This window comes from Pseudophryne corroboree, chromosome 3 (genome assembly GCF_028390025.1).
Source record: "Pseudophryne corroboree isolate aPseCor3 chromosome 3, aPseCor3.hap2, whole genome shotgun sequence".
Taxonomy (NCBI): Eukaryota; Metazoa; Chordata; class Amphibia; order Anura; family Myobatrachidae; genus Pseudophryne; species Pseudophryne corroboree.
Window position 1 is genome coordinate 323,558,282 of NC_086446.1, and position 18,715 is coordinate 323,576,996.

The following is an 18,715-nucleotide window of genomic DNA, read 5'->3' on the forward strand; positions in this document are numbered from 1 at the left end:
GGGAAAAGTCACTGGCTGCTTTTTCTCCCCAAACATAATACCCTTTTTTGTGGTAACGGGTTAATGTCAGAAATGTGCAACATATTTTTCATTGCCGTAATCATGCATCGGATGGCCCTAGTGGATTGTATATTTGTCTCATCCTCGTCGACACTGGAGTCAGACTCCGTGTCGACATCTGTGTCTGTCATCTGAGGTAGCGGGCGTTTTTGAGCCCCTGACGGCCTCTGAGATGCCTGGGCAGGCGCGGGCTGAGATGCCAGCTGTCCCAAAGCTGCGTCATCTAACCTTTTATGCAAGGAGTTGACACTGTCGGTTAATACCTTCCACATATCCATCCACTCAGGTGTCGGCCCCGCAGGGGGCGACATCACACTTATCGGCACCTGCTCCGCCTCCACGTAAGCGTCCTCATCAAACATGTCGACACAGCCGTACCGACACACCGCACACACAGGGAATGCTCTGACAGGACCCCACAAAGTCCTTTGGGGAGACAGAGAGAGAGTATGCCAGCACACACCAGAGCGCTATATAACAGAGGGATATACGCTATACACAAAGTGAATTTTCCCCCTATAGCTGCTTATATCACAATTTGCGCCTAAATTTATGTGCCCCCCCTCTCTTTTTTACCCTTTCTGTAGTGTATACTGCAGGGGAGAGCCTGGGGAGCGTTCTTCCAGCGGAGCTGTGAAGAGAAAATGGCGCTGGCTGTGCTGAGGGAGATAGCCCCGCCCCTTCAACGGCGGGCTTCTCCCGCTTTTTATAACGTTAATGGCGGGGGTTTTTGCACATATACAGTGTTAAACACTGTATTATGTGCTTTTTATTGCCAAAAGGTATATTAAATTGCAGCCCAGGGCGCCCCCCTCCCCAGCGCCCTGCACCCACCAGTGACCGGAGCGTGTGGTGTGCTGTGGGAGCAATGGCGCACAGCTGCAGTGCTGTGCGCTACCTTATTGAAGACCGAAGTCTTCAGCCGCCGATTTCCTCCGGTTTCTTCCGTCTTCTGGCTCTGCAAGGGGGACGGCGGCGCGGCTCCGGGAACGGACGATCGAGGTCGGGCCCTGTGTTCGATCCCTCTGGAGCTAATGGTGTCCAGTAGCCTAGAAGCACAAGCTAGCTGCAAGCAGGTAGGTTTGCTTCTCTCCCCTAAGTCCCACGTAGCAGTGAGTCTGTTGCCAGCAGATCTCACTGAAAATAAAAAAACCTAACAAATACTTTCTTTCTAGGAAGCTCAGGAGAGCCCCTAGAGTGCATCCAGCTCTGGCCGGGCACAGATTCTAACTGAGGTCTGGAGGAGGGGCATAGAGGGAGGAGCCAGTGCACACCAGATATAGTACCTAATCTTTCTTTTAAGAGTGCCCAGTCTCCTGCGGAGCCCGTCTATTCCCCATGGTCCTTACGGAGTACCCAGCATCCACTAGGACGTCAGAGAAAATAGGATTTTAATACCTACCGGTAAATCCATCTCTCTTAGTCCGTAGAGGATGCTGGGGATGCTTCAAGAACCAGGGGGTATAGACGGGATCCGCAGGAGACATGGGCACTTTAAGACTTTGAATGGGTGTGAACTGGCTCCTCCCTCTATGCCCCTCCTCCAGACTCCAGTTTAAGTAACTGTGCCCAGGGAGACGGACATTTAGAGGAAATAATTTATTGTTAAACCACGGTGAGCATCTTACCAGCTCATACCTCCAGTATGCCGCAGAACGTGGCCTTCAATAGAACACCAGCCGACGGCATGAAGAATATGCAGCAATACGCTGACATAAAGCGTAACACCACCTGTGTGTAAACACAACCAAACAGCATTTAACGCATGCCATGGCATGAATATCGTCAGCAACAGGCTGACTTAAACGCAAAACACCATATGTGTAAACATACCCAATAACTGCAGATACAGTACGCACTGGGACGGGCGCCTAGCATCCTCTACGGACTAAGAGAAAAGGATTTACCGGTAGGTATTAAAATCCTATTTTCTTATATGTCCTAGAGGATGCTGGGGATGCTTCAAGAACCATGAGGTTTATACCAAAGCTCTAGAACGGGTGGGAGAGTGCGGATGACTCTGCAGCACCTTGATAAAGAGAATTCACTCGAAACGCGTTGGCTGGGAGGAGGATTTTGCCCGCTTGGACTGGTTTCTGCACAGCTGGGGAAAGGTACGACCTTCATAATTTATTTTTTAAAGTTCCCTTGTTACCGGGCCATTTGGACTGGATTGTAGATGGTCGTACATGTTCCTCTGTCTGGCAGCTCTCTTTCCTCGTGGTCAATACTCCATTTGTGTGTAAACCTTTTATTTGTTTTTATCCAATAAATCCCTTTTTCTATATGGGTGGTTTATTAAGAATGCCGATTGGATAAAGATACCTTGATGTGCAGACTGAAAATGCCTTTACCAGTGAGTACCGGTACGCAACTCAGCTTAAAAAGATACCTTGATGAGTTTATATCCATACTTTTTATTGTAAGTTAGGTACGCTGAAGATTACAGTATCAGTATATAAAAGAAACCTGTATACGCTTTAAACCTCACTCACTTTACGTAAGTACGGTATGATCATTTTATCCGTAGAAATCTATCTACATACCTATTAGCATAAATGCATATTCCATATATAAGATCCTACTAAGGATTTTCAACTCAAAACGCTGTTATTGTTTTGTGTTTTTCATACCACCCCGTTGCATGATCCCATTTTTACTGGAAGAAAACATCTCCCTATTAGGGACCAGGAACCTACTGGAATATTATCAAGATAAGTACTTATTCATTTCCTTCACTTAAAAACAATAACCCCCAGCTGAATCATCAGCTTTATTACTTGCCCCTATTCCAGCGCCAACTTCCTACACCCATACACCTCGTTTAGGACTCTGCAGCACCGATTGACCCAACAAGAGGTCCTCAACAGCCAGGGTATCAAACTTGTAAAACTTCCCAAAGGTGTTTGAACCCGACCAAGTAACTGCCCGGGAAAGCCGTAATGCCGAGACCCCTCGTACAGCCGCCCAGGATGAGCCCACCTTTCTGGTAGAATGGGCCTTCACCGATTTCGGTAACGGCAATCCAGCCGTAGAATGAACTTGCCGAATCGTATTATAGATCCAGCATGCAATAGTCTGCTTGAACGCAGGAGTCCCAATCTTGTTGGGATCATACTGGACAACAGAGCCTCCATTGACCTAATCTGAGCCGTTCTGGCTACATAAAATTTTAAAGCTCTGACGACATCTAGAGACTTCGATTCCTCAAAGGCGTCAGTAGCCACTGGCACCACAATAGACTGTTCATGTGAAACGATGACACCACTTTAGGCAGAAATTGCTGACGAGTTCTCAACTCCGCTCCATCTTCATGGAAGATCAAATAGGGGCTCTTGTGAGACAAAGCGCGCCTTGCAGAGGCCAAGGCCAACAGCATGATCACTTTCCAAGTGACGAATTTCAACTCTACCTTGCGTAAAGGTTCAAAACAATGAGATTGCAGGAACTGCAACACCACGTTAAGATCCCATGGTGCCACCGGGGGCACAAAGGGAGATTGGATGTGCAGCACGCCTTTCACGAAAATCTGAACTTCCGTAAGGGAAGCCAATTCTTTTTGAAAGAAAATTGACAAGGCCGAAATTTGTACTGTAATTGAGCCTAACTTTAGGCCTGCATCCACCCCTGCTTGCAGAAAATTGAGAAAATGGCCCAGCTGAAATTCTTCCGTAGGAGCCTCCTTGGATTCACACCAAGACACATATTTTCTCCAAATACGGTGATAATGTTTCGCCGTTACCTTTTTTCTAGCCTGAAGCAGTGTGGGAATTACTTCACCGGGAATACCCTTTCGGGCTAGGATCCTTCGCTCAACCTCCAAGCCATCAAACGAAGCCGCGGTTAGTCTTGGTACACGCACGGCCCCTGCTGTAACAGATCCTCTCGTAGAGGAAGAGGCCAGGTATCTCCTATGAGCAATTCCTGAAGATACCAAGCCCTACTTGGCCAATCTGGAACAATGAGGATTACCTGAACCCTTGTTCTTCTTATGATCTTTTATCACTTTTGGAATGAGTGGAAACGGAGGGAACACATATACCGACTGAAACACCCACAGTGTCACTAGGGCGTCCACTGCTATTGCCTGAGGGTCCCTCGACCTGGAACAATATCTCGGAAGTTTCTTGTTGAGGCGAGACGCCATCATGTCTATTTGAGGAATTCCCCAACGACTTGTCACTTCTGCAAAGACCTCTTGATGAAGACCCCACTCTCCTGGATGGAGATCGTGTCTGCTGAGGAAGTCTGTTTCCCAGTCGAATACACCCGGAATGAAGATCGCTGACAGATCGTTTACATGCCTTTTCGCCCAGCGGAAAACTTTTGTGGCTTCTGCCATTGCCGCTCTGCTCTTCGTTCCGCCCTGGCGGTTTACGTACGCCACTGTTATGTTGTCCGACTGACTTAAGATGGGCAAATCGCGAAGAAGATGTTCCACTTGCAGAAGGCCGTTGTAAATAGCCCTTAATTCCAGAATGTTTATGTGCAGACAAGCTTCCTGGCTTGACCATTTTCCCTGGAAATTTTCCCCCCTGAATGACTGCTCCCCAGCCTCAGAGACTTGCATCCATGGACACAAGGATCCAATCCTGGATCCCGAACCTTCGTCCCTCTAGGAGGTGAGAACTGTGCAGCCACCACAGGAGAGAGATTCTGGTCCTGAAAGATAGGATTAGTTTCCGGTGCATGTGCAGGTGAGACCCGGACCACATGTCCAACTGGTCCCGCTAAAACCACTCTGGCATTTAACCTGCTCACTGAATGGCCTCGTAGGCCGCAACCATCTTTTTCATCAACGGAACGTATTGACACTGTTGCAGATCTGACCCGACTCTGGATCCTCAGAGCTTTTTCCGCTGGAAGAAACAAACTCTCAACAGTTGTGTATCTAACATTATTCCCAACGCCGACAACCGCGTCGTTGGGATCAACAGTGATTCTGGCAAGTTCAGGAGCCAACCACTTTGTTAAAGAACTGTCAGGGAGAAAGCAACGTTTTGCACCACTTGTTTCTTGACCTCGCAGTACTCAGGAGAGCGTCCCAGTACAGAATAATGACTTTTACTATCAAAGGAAAACCATCATACAGCCATCACTCCGGTGAATTGATAATGACAATCCTGAATAGCAAACCCAGGTAAGCCTAATGCGGAAGAAACCGTACTTAGACCCTCTTTCTTCCGGCCTCAGAAGCACGAAAAGCTTGAATAACAGCTTTTTTTTTTTTTTGTGACCGGGACAGCAGGACAATGACCTGATCCTGACACAACTCTTGTATGGCGTTGCATACTACCTCCCCGTCCAGAGGAGAATCGTCTGGGAACTCCAGTATGTCCCCCTTGGGACTCTATTCTTAAACTCACTGGTCCATGTCCATTCCAGGACTGACTGAAGAGTATTAGACATGGTCCCACCGGTGTGGGCTCCCGCAAGATAGACCCAGCGTCATGCGGTGGATGTGGCAGAAACAGAGGATGATTTCTGCTTCTGCGAACTTGAAAAGGCTGCTGACCTCTTACCTTTTCACCTTCCTCTACCTTCAAAGAAAGGGAAAACCGTATCCATTCGGTTGAAATGACTGCATCCTACAAAAATGCGTCACCAACCGTTGTAAGGAAACATAGGTCAAGAAGGTAGACTTACCAGTGGTATCTGCCGAGATCAACTTAACAAAGCCATCCCCAAACCAGGTTTCACCTTCATAGGGAAGAGACTCCAGTTCTTCTCGGAGTCAGCCTCAGCATTCCATTGGTGAATCCACAACGCCCTCCTAGTCGAGACCGCCATGGAATTGGCCCGCGAACCCAAGAGTCCTATATCCCTTGTAGTCGCACGGCAGTATGCTGCAATGATATAGACATGACCCAACATAAAGAGTACCCTACATACTACTCCCCCATGTGCATGTAATGCAAGTATAATCAACGTACATGCGGACACATAATTAGATCATCACATATCTTCCTGCATACGATCCTTTGTGACAGGGCCCCGTGCAGAACAGGGGGTGACTCTCACTTTATTCTATCCACGGCGGGAAAAGAATAAACAATTGGAATCCTTGACCCAGAGCTTTTTTAACAGAGCGCTCAGCACATGAGAAGGAATAACTTTACCTCAGCATTCATTATAAATTTATTTATATATATATATATATATATATATATATATATACACCTATACACACATATCTATATATATCGAACACGTATACATATATCCTTTTGTCAGGAACAGCAGGGTCCCTAGTGACGTTAATACGTTCTAATGTGTATGAACAGGTACTGAATGCCGATTTTGTGGATCTAATCAGGAAACATTATGGTCGACTTAAGAAACATTATTCGAGTCGATCTCAGGGAGTAGTAACTGGGCAAAATAAAATTTTTGCGATCCCGAGGGGTCTGAGAGAAATCTATTCTATGAATATGACTCCCTCCATAAATATTATCACGTCTGTAATCGTGCCACAGACCTATGTAACCTTACTATACATACATATAGGTATAGCTCTTTCTGATATGCATCACATTATCATGCCAATTTTCACCCAGTCAGATATTGTTGGTGTCGACAGGGTCACCCCACACGTCTGTGTCTCCCATATAGTTTTCTCTTAGGAAAAATATACCTCTACTGACATGTTGACATTTATTTACATGTACCAAGTACCATTAGAAGTCGACAGCGCCGACAGTCATTCCCTTTGTGGCAGAGCAGTCAGCCTCACATATGCCGACACACGTGTACCAAACACCCACCGACATTACACCGGCTATAAGGGATAGACCCCAGTACATACTGTCATGGAAACACAGAAGGAGTTTACCAGCTCATTTCCACAGTGCTCATGATATAGTGTGCTTTTATTTTTAACTAATATTGCACCAAACAACTGTGCCCCCCCCCCTCGTTTTTCACTCTGATCTGTACAGCAGTGCTTTGGAAGGACCAGCTTCTCTGTGAGGAGAAAATGGCGCTGAAATGAGCTGTGAGGGGGAAGCCCCACCCCCTTAATGGCGCGCTTCAACCCCGCTATTACTTACATATATTTATACTGGTGGGGGTTAAATATAGTGTCTAGGCACTTATATAGTCAATTGCCAGTCTCTGTTGAGGATTTATATGCTGGTGAGGGCGCCCCCCCCCTGCGCCCTACGCGGGCGCTGTGCGGTACATCAAAGCCGTCACTGAAGTCTTCTGATCTTCTTCTACTCACCTGACTTCTGGCTCTGCAAGGGGGGTGACGGCGGGCTCTGGGAACTGGAGCTAATGGTGTCCAGTAGCCAAAGAAGCAGAGCCTTGAAACTCAAAGAAGTATGTCTGCTTCTCTTCCCTAAGTCCCACGATGCAGGGAGACTGTTGCCAGCAGTCCTCCCTGAAAATAATAAACCTAACATTAAGTCTTTTCAGAGAAACTCAGTAGAGCTCCCCTGTGTGTGACCAGTCTCACTGGGCACAGAATCTAAACTGGAGTCTGAAGGAGGGGCATAGAAGGAGGAGCCAGTTCACACCCATTCAAAGTCTTAAAGTGCCCATGTCTCCTGCGGATCCCGTCTACACCCCATGGTTCTTGAAGCAACCCCAGCATCCTCTAGGACGTATGAGAAATATATATATATATATATATATATATAGATATATATAGATATATATATATATATATATAGAAAGAGGTATTCGGCACTCCACTGAGATGAAGAAAAACAGCCTGCCGGGTGCCCTCCAGATATCAGATCATATACAAATGTGCAAATAGGCGGCACTCACGGACTTCTCAGTAATAACACTCGAGATCACTCAAGGTCAAATGGCTTTACGTTTCGGTTTATTAAACCGTCATCAGAAGATACCTTATCTTCTGATGACGGTTTAATAAACCGAAACGTAAAGCCATTTGACCTTGAGTGATCTCGAGTGTTATTACTGAGAAGTCCGTGAGTGCCGCCTATTTGCACATTTGTATATATATATATATATATATATATATATATATATATATATATATATATATAACACTTTTTTTTGTTTTTGTTTTTACTAGGGGACACATTTTTTTTAAATAGGGGACTCTCCTTTTTCAAACAACTGTGCCTCCACGTGAGTTATGGTAAGAAGTGGAGAGATATGGCACGCAGTCCCGCTCCCCATTTATGGAATATACGGTCTGCCAGTCACCAGGCAATGGCTACTAGTGGTCTTATCACTGGAAAGAGGGGATTCCCTTCTTTCACACGTGGCTACTCCTATGAGTGCAGGTGCAATTATAAGGGTGATAGGTGACATACTATAGTACCCTCCTGCCAAATATGAAAAGTGGACAGAGAGGGTGGGGGGGGGGGGGGGGGGGGGAGAGGGGATTTTTTTCCCCCCTGGTATCCCCCCTAGCACACTAGAAATAAGATTTTAAACCTACCGGTAAATCTTTTTCTCGTAGTCCGTAGAGGATGCTGGGACTCCGTAAGGACCATGGGGATAGATGGGCTCCGCAGGAGACATGGGCACTTTAAGAAAGACTTTGGATCTGGGTGTGCACTGGCTCCTCCCTCTATGCCCCTCCTCCAGACCTCAGTTAGAGAAACTGTGCCCAGAGGAGACGGACAGTACGAGGAAAGGATTTTTGTTAATCTAAGGGCAAGATTCATACCAGCCACACCAATCACACCGTATAACCCGTGATATACTATCTAATTAACAGTATGAAACAACAACATACCATCGGTCCAAAACCGACTAAACTATAACATAACCCTTATGAAAGCAATAACTACATACAAGTCTTGCAGAAGTAGTCCGCACTTGGGACGGGCGCCCAGCATCCTCTACGGACTACGAGAAAAAGATTTACCGGTAGGTTTAAAATCTTATTTTCTCTAACGTCCTAGAGGATGCTGGGACTCCGTAAGGACCATGGGGATTATACCAAAGCTCCCAAACGGGCGGGAGAGTGCGGATGACTCTGCAGCACCGACTGAGCAAACAGGAGGTCCTCCTCAGTCAGGGTATCAAACTTATAGAACTTTGCAAAGGTGTTTGACCCCGACCAAGTAGCACATCGGCACAGCTGTAGTGCCGAGACCCCTCGGGCAGCCGCCCAAGATGAGCCCACCTTCCTAGTGGAATGGGCCTTAACCGATTTTGGTAACGGCAATCCTGCCGTCGAATGCGCCTGCTAAATCGTGTTACAGATCCAGCGAGCAATAGTCTGCTTTGAAGCAGGGCCGCCAACCTTGTTGGCTGCATACAGGACAAACAGTGCTTCTGTTTTTCTGATCCTAGCCGTTCTGGCCACGTAAATCTTCAAAGCCCTGACCACATCAAGGGACTCGTAATCCTCCAAGTCACGTGTAGCCACAGGCAGGACAATAGGTTGGTTCATATGAAAGGATGAGACCACCTTAGGTAGGAATTGAGGACGGGTCCGCAATTCCGCTCTATCCATATGGAAAACCAGATAGGGGCTTTTATGTGATAAAGCCGCTAATTCCGAAACTAGCCTAGCCGAAGCCAAGGCTAACAACATGACCACCTTCCAAGTGAGATATTTCAACTCCACTGTTTTAAGTGGTTCAAACCAATGTGACTTAAGAAAACTTAACACCACGTTAAGGTCCCAAGGCGCCACCGGAGGTACAAAAGGAGGCTGAATATGCAGTACTCCCTTCACAAAAGTCTGTACTTCAGGCAGAGAGGCCAATTCCTTTTGAAAGAAAATAGATAAGGCCGAAATCTGAACTTTAATGGAGCCTAATTTTAGGCCCAAATTCACTCCAGTTTATAGGAAGTGAAGAAAACGGCCTAGATGGAATTCTTCCGTAGGAGCATTCCTGGCCTCACACCAAGAAACATATTTTCTCCATATTCGGTGATAATGTTTAGATGTCACGTCCTTCCTAGCCTTTATTAGCGTAGGAATGACCTCATCCGGAATACCTTTTTCCGCTAGGATCCGGCGTTCAACCGCCATGCCGTCAAACGCAGCCGTGGTAAGTCTTGGAACAGACAGGGACCCTGTTGCAACAGGTCCTGTCTTAGAGGGAGAGGCCACGGATCTTCTGTGAGCATTTCCTGCAGATCCAGATACCAGGTCCTTCGTGGCCAATCTGGAACAATGAGTATTGTTCTCACTCCTCTTTTTCTTATTATTCTCAACACCTTGGGTATGAGAGGAAGAGGAGGAAATACATAGACCGACTGGAACACCCACGGTGTCACTAGGGCGTCCACAGCTACCGCCTGAGGGTCTCTTGACCTGGCGCAATACCTTTGTAGCTTTTTGTTGAGACGGGACGCCATCATGTCTATTTGGGGCAGTCCCCACCGACTTGCAATCTGTGCGAAGACTTCCTGATGAAGTCCCCACTCTCCCGGATGCAGGTCGTGTCTGCTGAGGAAGTCTGCTTCCCAGTTGTCCACTCCCGGAATGAACACTGCTGACAGTGCGCTTACATGATTCTCCGCCCAGCGAAGAATTCTGGTGGCTTCCGCCATGGCCACTCTGCTCCTTGTGCCGCCTTGGCGGTTTACATGAGCTACTGCGGTGACGTTGTCTGACTGGATCAGAACTGGTCGGTCGCGAAGTAAGGTCTCCGCTTGACGTAGGGCGTTGTATATGGCCCTTAGTTCCAGGATGTTGATGTGAAGACAAGTCTCTTGACTTGACCAAAGGCCTTGGAAATTTCTTCCCTGTGTGACTGCTCCCCAACCTCGGAGGCTCGCGTCCGTGGTCACCAGGATCCAATCCTGAATGCCGAACCTGCGGCCCTCTAGAAGGTGAGCACTCTGTAGCCACCACAGGAGAGATACCCTGGCCCTGGGGGACAGGGTGATCCGCTGATGCATGTGCAGATGTGACCCGGACCATTTGTCCAATAGGTCCCATTGGAAAGTCCTTGCATGGAACCTGCCGAAGGGAATGGCTTCGTATGTCGCCACCATTTTTCCCCAGGACTTGAGTGCAATGATGTACTGACACTTGTTTCGGCTTCAACAGGTTCTTAACTAGAGTCATGAGTTCCTGCGCTTTTTCTATCGGAAGAAAAACCCTTTTCTGGTCTGTGTCCAGAATCATGCCCAAGAAGGGCAGGCGAGTCGTAGGATTCAGCTGCAACTTTGGAATATTGAGAATCCAGCCGTGTCGCTGTACACCTTCAGTGAAAGGGATACGCTGTTCTGCAACTTCTCCCGTGATCTCGCTTTTATGAGGAGATCGTTCAAGTACGGGATAATTGTGACACCCTGCTTGCACATGAGCACCATCATTTCCGCCATTACCTTGGTGAAAATTCTCAGGGCCGTGGAAAGCCCAAACGGCAACGTCTGAAATTGGTAATGACAATCCTGTACCGCAAATATCAGGTACGCCTGATGAGGATATATGGGAACATGCAGGTATGCATCCTTTATGTCCAGAGATACCATAAAATCCCCCCCTTCCAGGCTGGCGATGACCGCTCTGAGCTATTCCATATTGAACTTGAACCGTTTTAAGTAAAGGTTCAGGGATTTTATATTCAAAATGGGTCTGACCGAACCGTCCGGTTTCGGGACCACAAACAGGGTTGAGTAGTACCCCTTCCCTCTCTGAAGCACGGGAACCTCGGCCACCACTTGTTGAAGATACAATTTGTGAATCGCATGTAACACTATCTCCCTTTCCAGGGGAGAAGTTGGTAGCACCGATTTGAAAAACCGGCGAGGAGGCACCTCTTCGAATTCCAGCTTGTATCCCTGGGAAACAATTTCTATTGCCCAGGGATCCACCTGTGAGTGAACCCAGATGTGGCTGAAAAGTCTAAGGCGTGCCCCCACTGGAGCGAACTCCCTCAGGGGAGCCCCAGCGTCATGCGGTGGATTTTGCAGAGGCCGGGGAGGACTTCTGTTCCTGGGAACTAGCTGTGTTGTGCAGCTTTTTTCCTCTGCCCTTACCCCTGGCAAGAAAGGACGATCCACGTACTCTTTTGCTTTTATTTGAACGAAAGGACTGCATTTGATAATGAGGTGCTTTCTTAGATTGTGAGGGAATATAAGGCAAAAAATTCGATTTACCTGCCGTAGCTGTGGAGACGAGGTCCGAGAGGCCCTCTCCAAACAATTCCTCACCCTTGTAAGGCAAAAACTCCATATGCCTCTTTGAGTCGGCATCACCCGTCCACTGTCGGGTCCATAAGACTCGCCTAGCAGAAATAGACATAGCGCTTATTCTGGAACCCAGTAAACTAATGTCTCTTTGAGCATCCCTCATATATAAGACAGCATCTTTTATATGCCCTAGGGTCATTAAAATGGTATCCTTATCAAGGGTCTCAATATCCGCTGATAAGGAATCTGTCCATGCTGCTACAGCACTACAAACCCCGGCCGACGCAATTGCCGGTCTGAGTAACGTACCAGAATGTGTGTAAATGGACTTCAAGGTAACCTCCTGCTTGCGGTCAGCAGGATCCTTGAGGGTAGCCGTATCTTGGGATGGGAGCGCTATCTTTTTTGATAAGCGTGTCAAAGCTTTGTCTACCCTAGGGGAGGATTCCCACCGTATTCTGTCCTGTGGCGGGAAAGGATACGCTATAAGAATCCTTTTGGGAATCTGCAGTTTTTTGTCTGGAGTTTCCCACGCTTTTTCACATAATTCGTTCAGCTCATGTGAGGAGGGAAAGGTGACCTCAGGTTTCTTTCCCTTATACATGTGTACCCTCGTGTCAGGGACAGGGGGTTCCTCAGTGATATGCAAAACATCTTTAATTGCGATAATCATATATCGAATACATTTAGCCACCCTTGGCTGCAATTTTGCATCATCATAGTCGACACTGGAGTCTGAATCCGAGTCGGTATCTGTGTCAACTATTTGGGATAGTGGGCGCTTCTGAGACCCCGAAGGTCCCGGCGACATTGGGACAGACATGGGTTGACTCCCTGACTGTACCCTAGCTTCAGCTTTGTCTAATCTTTTGTGCAATAAATTAACATTAGCACTTAAAACATTCCACATATCCATCCAGTCAGGTGTCGGCGCTGCCGACGGAGACCTAATATTCATACACTCCCCCTCCTCCTTAGGTGAGCCTTCAAACTCAGACATGTCGACACACGCGTACCGACACACCACACACACACAGGGAAGCTCTTTTCTGAAGACAGGTTCCCCACCAGGCCCTTTGGAGAGACAGAGAGAGAGTATGCCAGCACACACCCCAACGCTATATGACCCAGGAAAAAACACAGAATGTTTACCCAGTAGCGCTTTTGTAGCATGTATATGCGCCAATTATGTGCCCCCCCTCTACTTTAAAACCCTCTTTCACCGTGTGTCAAGCAGGGGAGAGTCCGGGGAGCTTCCTCTCAGCGGTGCTGTGGAGAAAAATGGCGCTGGTGAGTGCTGAGGGAGAAGCCCCGCCCCCTCGGCGGCGGGCTTCTGTCCCGCTCAAATTTCTTAATAACATGGCGGGGGCTCTTTTTATACATGTACAGTGCCCAGCTGTACATGTATATATGTGTATTTGCCACAGGAGGTTTTTATTGCTGCCCAGGGCGCCCCTCCCTGCGCCCTGCACCCTTACAGTGACCGATGTGTGTGTCTATGAAGATCAAGGTATCTTCTGCCGCCTCTGAAGTCTTTTCCTCACATACTCACCCGGCTTCTCTCTTCCGGCTCTGCGAGGAGGACTGCGGCGCGGCTCTGGGACGGACGGCGAGGGTGAGACCTGCGTACCGATCCCTCTGGAGCTAATGGTGTCCAGTAGCCTAAGAAACAGAGCCCTGAAACTCAGAGAAGTGGGTCTGTTTCTCTCTCCTCAGTCCCTCGATGCAGGGAGTCTGTTGCCAGCAGGCTCCCTGAAAATAAAAAACCTAACTAAAATACTTTCTTTTACAGTAAACTCAGGAGAGCTCCCTGAAAGCACCCAGTCTCCACTGGGCACAGTATCAAACTGAGGTCTGGAGGAGGGGCATTGAGGGAGGAGCCAGTGCACACCCAGATCCAAAGTCTTTCTTAAAGTGCCCATGTCTCCTGCGGAGCCCGTCTATCCCCATGGTCCTTACGGAGTCCCAGCATCCTCTAGGACGTTAGATTCAGGTATTGTCACAGGTAATTTTCTCTATCTGCTAATAGAATTTCAGAGAAATTGGTCACATGCAATGGGAGCAGCATTTGGAAGGTATGCTGTTCCTTGTAGTGCTAGTGGGAGATCCTGGGGGCGGCTCCCAGGTAAGTTATCCCTCTGTCTGGATGCGTTTTAGTATGAGCCTTTATCATGAGACCTTACTGTTGACAAATCACATGGCCCTTTGTAGGCACTGCCATTATGTAGTGTTAAGACTGCTGATATCGGAGAAGCCTTGACGCAGCCAGCAGCTAAACATGTCTTTGCAAATGCATGTGACCAATTTATCTGAAATTCTATTACCAAATAGATTCAGGTATAGTCACATGTAATTTTTAGTGTGCTGGGGGGTTACCAGAGCGGGAAAAAGCACCCCCTTCCCCTCTCTGTCTGCTGTTTGTGACCCCTCCCCCTTTCTAGCACCTGATATATAATTATCTCCAGGAATGATTGAGCAACTACCACTGTTTGTCTGCATATATGAAAAGTGTATGTTTTTCTCAGCAGAGGGTAATATTGTCTGGTGATAACAGATAAACACCAGACAATACCTACTAAGTGGCATAATCAATTAAAACAGGGGACTCACCTCTTTCAAATGTGGGTGCCCTCTTAATTATTGCAAATCAAGCTGGAGAACGTAAAGTGTAAGCATTTAAAAAATGGCTCTTTAAAATGATGACAGTGCTCATAAATTAGTGAGAAATGCATCAGTAATGTGTTTATAGTTATCCTTTCATTGCAGGCCTACATGTACTATTATACTATTGCATCTTTATGACTGCGTATATGTACTACTACTTGATGTAGGTTCTCCTCGTAAATGAATTTGCTCTTTGGTGATCATATGGATTATTAAAGAATTTAGTAGACTGAAAGTGAGCAACAGTTTGTGCCTGACTCTGGTTTCAGACATACCGCTCCTTTGATAGCTGCCTCGATTGAGGACTTTGGCATGTTCTTTTGTCGGCATTGCTCAACCAGCTGGTACAACTGTGCATTGAAATCAGGGTTTGGACCGCCCTCTGAAAAGAAGAGACACGTATTTATGAACAACTGCTTATAGGCACAAATCTCCACTAATAATGCAACTTTTGTGCTAATTCCCTGAACTGTGCAGGACATGTTCTTCACATGTGCTGATCGTTTAACATGGTGATAGCAACCAGCACCGACCCGGTGTGTCATACTTATCCCTGCTCTCTGATCAGTTGCGGCAAATCACAATACTAAATGTGTTTCTTATATGCTCTTTTATACCAGTACCTCTTTCCAGGAGACAACTCTTTGTATATGCAATAAGTACAACCCATACTGCACCTGAGGACACATGCATTTCCTAGCACTTTATTATGCTGACTGTGTCCCTGTACTGGTGTATGACAGATGTCACTCACTTGTGAGAGAGAGAGAGCGGAGCTTGAGCTCTACTGCCGTGCACATCCCCACCTCCGCCCCCACTCGCAGCTGGCAGCAATCACCCAGCCTCATCCTCCTATAAATACCGGTGAGAGTGGGGGAGGGGTATAGATACGTTTGTCTGAGGGATTCAGGTGTCCATGGTGCCCCGCAATGTATCGCTGCCCTCGTAGCTTGTTTATGTTTATGCTGGTAAGCAGCAGCAGTTTCAGGGGGGTGAGACTGGTGATTGTGAGAGGTGCAGGCAGTGGAAGGTGAAGGTGCTGCTGTGGGTTGGTGATCGTGGAGGTAAGCGTGCTGGAAGCGGGCAGCAGAGCCCGAAGGACAGGTGATGCTATAGGGAGGTGGGTGTCTACTCAGTCACTGATCCCGACAGTGACAGGGATCCCGGAGACTGACAGGGGCAGCACTGCCAGCCCGCCTACTTATAGTTCAGTTGAGAGGAAAAGTTTCCGCTACACGACAGCAATTAGTTGGGGAAAAAATCAAACCTGATGATCGTTTGCTCCAACACACTGCCAGATTATCATTCCAACCAGCCAACTAGTTGGTTGGTTGTAAGGATATCGTTCCTATGTATGGCCAGCATAGGCTTATAATACACTTACAGACATAAGCAAAAACCTGTTGTTTTTTCTGGTGCACGTGCATCAACCTGGGTCCTGCTCGTGTCTGGTCCGGGTTGACCTGCATCCCAGGTCAGTGCCCTGTCTTGTGTGTGAAAGGTATGACCCAGGTCATGCCTAAAAGAAAGGGTAGATGCTAGAATCAAGTGGGCTAAAGGACCTCTGACGTCAGGGGGAGGAGCTAGGCCGTTAGGATAGCACTTTCATTATCCATGCCACCAACGACTCCCTTTAGTAACCCGGTGGCAAGGGAAGAAAGCCACCAAGCCTGAAGCGTGGCAATCGTACATTTTGGGTACCCTGTGCGGAGCTTGTGCTTCCTCCTGGTGACGTCAGAGGTCCTTTACCCAACTTGGTTTTAGCCATAACCAAAAGAAAGTCATTGGTGGGGACAGTAGCGCTTGTAGATGACATCATCTCCAAGCATTCACTGTGATCCAGAAGAGCCGGGTCACTGGAAGACCTGGCTCTGGTGTGAAGGGTGAAGACTTGGGAATAACCCTGGTCGTCATCCATGTGTGAAAAGGCCCAGTACAGAAAACCCCCGGCTTCAACCTGTGCTCAGTGTCCTGGGTCCAAGCCAGGTTTAAGCTAGATTTATGTCTGAAAAGGGGTATTATTAATTACTGCACCATATTTTTCTACCAATTCCATATGGGATGTCACCAACTCATACCTCTCACAGCCACTTTGATCATCATCGTCAGCTTGGCGAACACTTGAGCCCTGGCTGCATCCTTTGGACCCTTTATATGCTTCACTTTAGACCACTTGTTATGTCCAGCTGAAGCTAGCGTAGATGTATGAAAAGTTGTCTCCTGGGCTCTCAAGCAGATGTAATTTACTTTGTCCAAGGCTTCCTGACAGCCCAGCAATGACCTCCAAAGACTATTCCTGTAGGATGAGCAGATCCTGCTTAAAGCCAGAGACATAGCGCCCCTACTTCCAGGCTCTGCAGATGAGGAAGAAATATGGTTTATACAGTCTGAACAACACTCATTCCCACAGCACTGTCTTACAAGGTCAAAGATTTTTTTTTATTTTTTTTTAAAATCTATCATATAATTGAACTATCCCTGGATTTCATTCAATAGGTCTTAAATATCTACTTTCCCGCCAGACTCAGATCCCAAAACGAGGCAAAACATCATCATCCTGCTGTCAGATTCTCGCAAGGTTTTGGATTCTAGAAAAGTCCCAATGATCGGCACCATTTTCACTCCGGCTGTGGAGAGTGCACTGAACAGACGTGCCCGTCTCAGTACTGGGTTGTGTGGCATGTGGCATGGGGCGTGTGGCTGCTGTAGGGCTGGTGTATCAGTTCAGGGGTGCTCTGTCTATGGTATGGTGTATCTGACAAGGATGATCTATCCATATACGTCTAGGGGCTCTGCCCCAGTGTTAAAACCTAGTATACTGTGTGTACATCCAGGGGCTGGTGTGTCCTATCAGTATCAGTCCAGGGGTGCTCTGTCTGTTGTCTGGTGTAACTAGCAAGAGGTACTCTGTCTACCAAGGAGTGTTCTGTCTGTCTATCCAGGGTCTCCGCCCTAGTGTAAAAATAAGATTTTACTTACCGGTAAATCTATTTCTCGTAGTCCGTAGTGGATGCTGGGGACTCCGTAAGGACCATGGGGAACAGACGGGCTCAGCAGGAGACATGGGCACTTTAAGAAAGAATTTAGATTCTGGTGTGCTCTGGCTCCTCCCTCTATGTCCCTCCTCCAGACCTCAGTTAGAATCTGTGCCCGGAAGAGCTGACAGTACAAGGAAAGGATTTTGGTAATCCAGGGTAAGACTCATACCAGCCACACCAATCACACCGTATAACTTGAGATAAACATACCCAGTCAACAGTATGAACAACAACAGAGCAACAGGTCAACCCTGATGCAACCATAACATAACCCTTATTTAAGCAATAACTATTTACAAGCATTGCAGAAGAAGTCCGCACTTGGGACGGGCGCCCAGCATCCACTACGAACTACGAGAAATAGATTTACCGGTAAGTAAAATCTTATTTTCTCTAACGTCCTAGTGGATGCTGGGGACTCCGTAAGGACCATGGGGATTATACCAAAGCTCCCAAACGGGCGGGAGAGTGCGGATGACTCTGCAGCACCGATTGAGCAAACACAAGGTCCTCCTCGGCCAGGGTATCAAACTTGTAGAACTTTGCAAAAATGTTTGAACCTGACCAAGTAGCTGCTCGGCAAAGTTGTAATGCCGAGACCCCTCGGGCAGCCGCCCAAGAAGAGCCCACCTTCCTAGTGGAATAAGCCTGAACTGATTTTGGCAGCGGCAATCCAGCCGCCGAATGAGCCTGCTGAATCGTGTTACAGATCCAGCAAGCAATATTCTGCTTTGAAGCAGGAGCACCAAGCTCGTTGGAAGCATACAGGATAAACAAAGACTCTGTTTTCCTGACCCTAGCCGTTCTGGCTACATAAACCTTCAAAGCCCTGACTACATCAAGCAAGTCGCAATCCTCCAAGTCCGTAG

The 18,715-nt window shown here is 47.5% G+C and overlaps 1 protein-coding gene across 1 annotated transcript in view; it reads right to left on the reverse strand.

Annotated features, from left to right (window-relative positions):
• The window catches only part of LOC135055442 (translational activator of cytochrome c oxidase 1), a 59,591-nt gene that overhangs the window by 21,372 nt on the left and 19,504 nt on the right, over positions 1–18,715 (reverse strand). Inside the window, exons 2-3 of the mRNA XM_063959540.1 lie at positions 16,887–17,162; positions 15,084–15,190 (exon numbers count right to left, since the gene is read on the reverse strand). Of these exons, the coding sequence (XP_063815610.1) occupies positions 15,084–15,190; positions 16,887–17,162 (383 nt within the window). The remainder of the gene's footprint in view (positions 1–15,083; positions 15,191–16,886; positions 17,163–18,715) is intronic.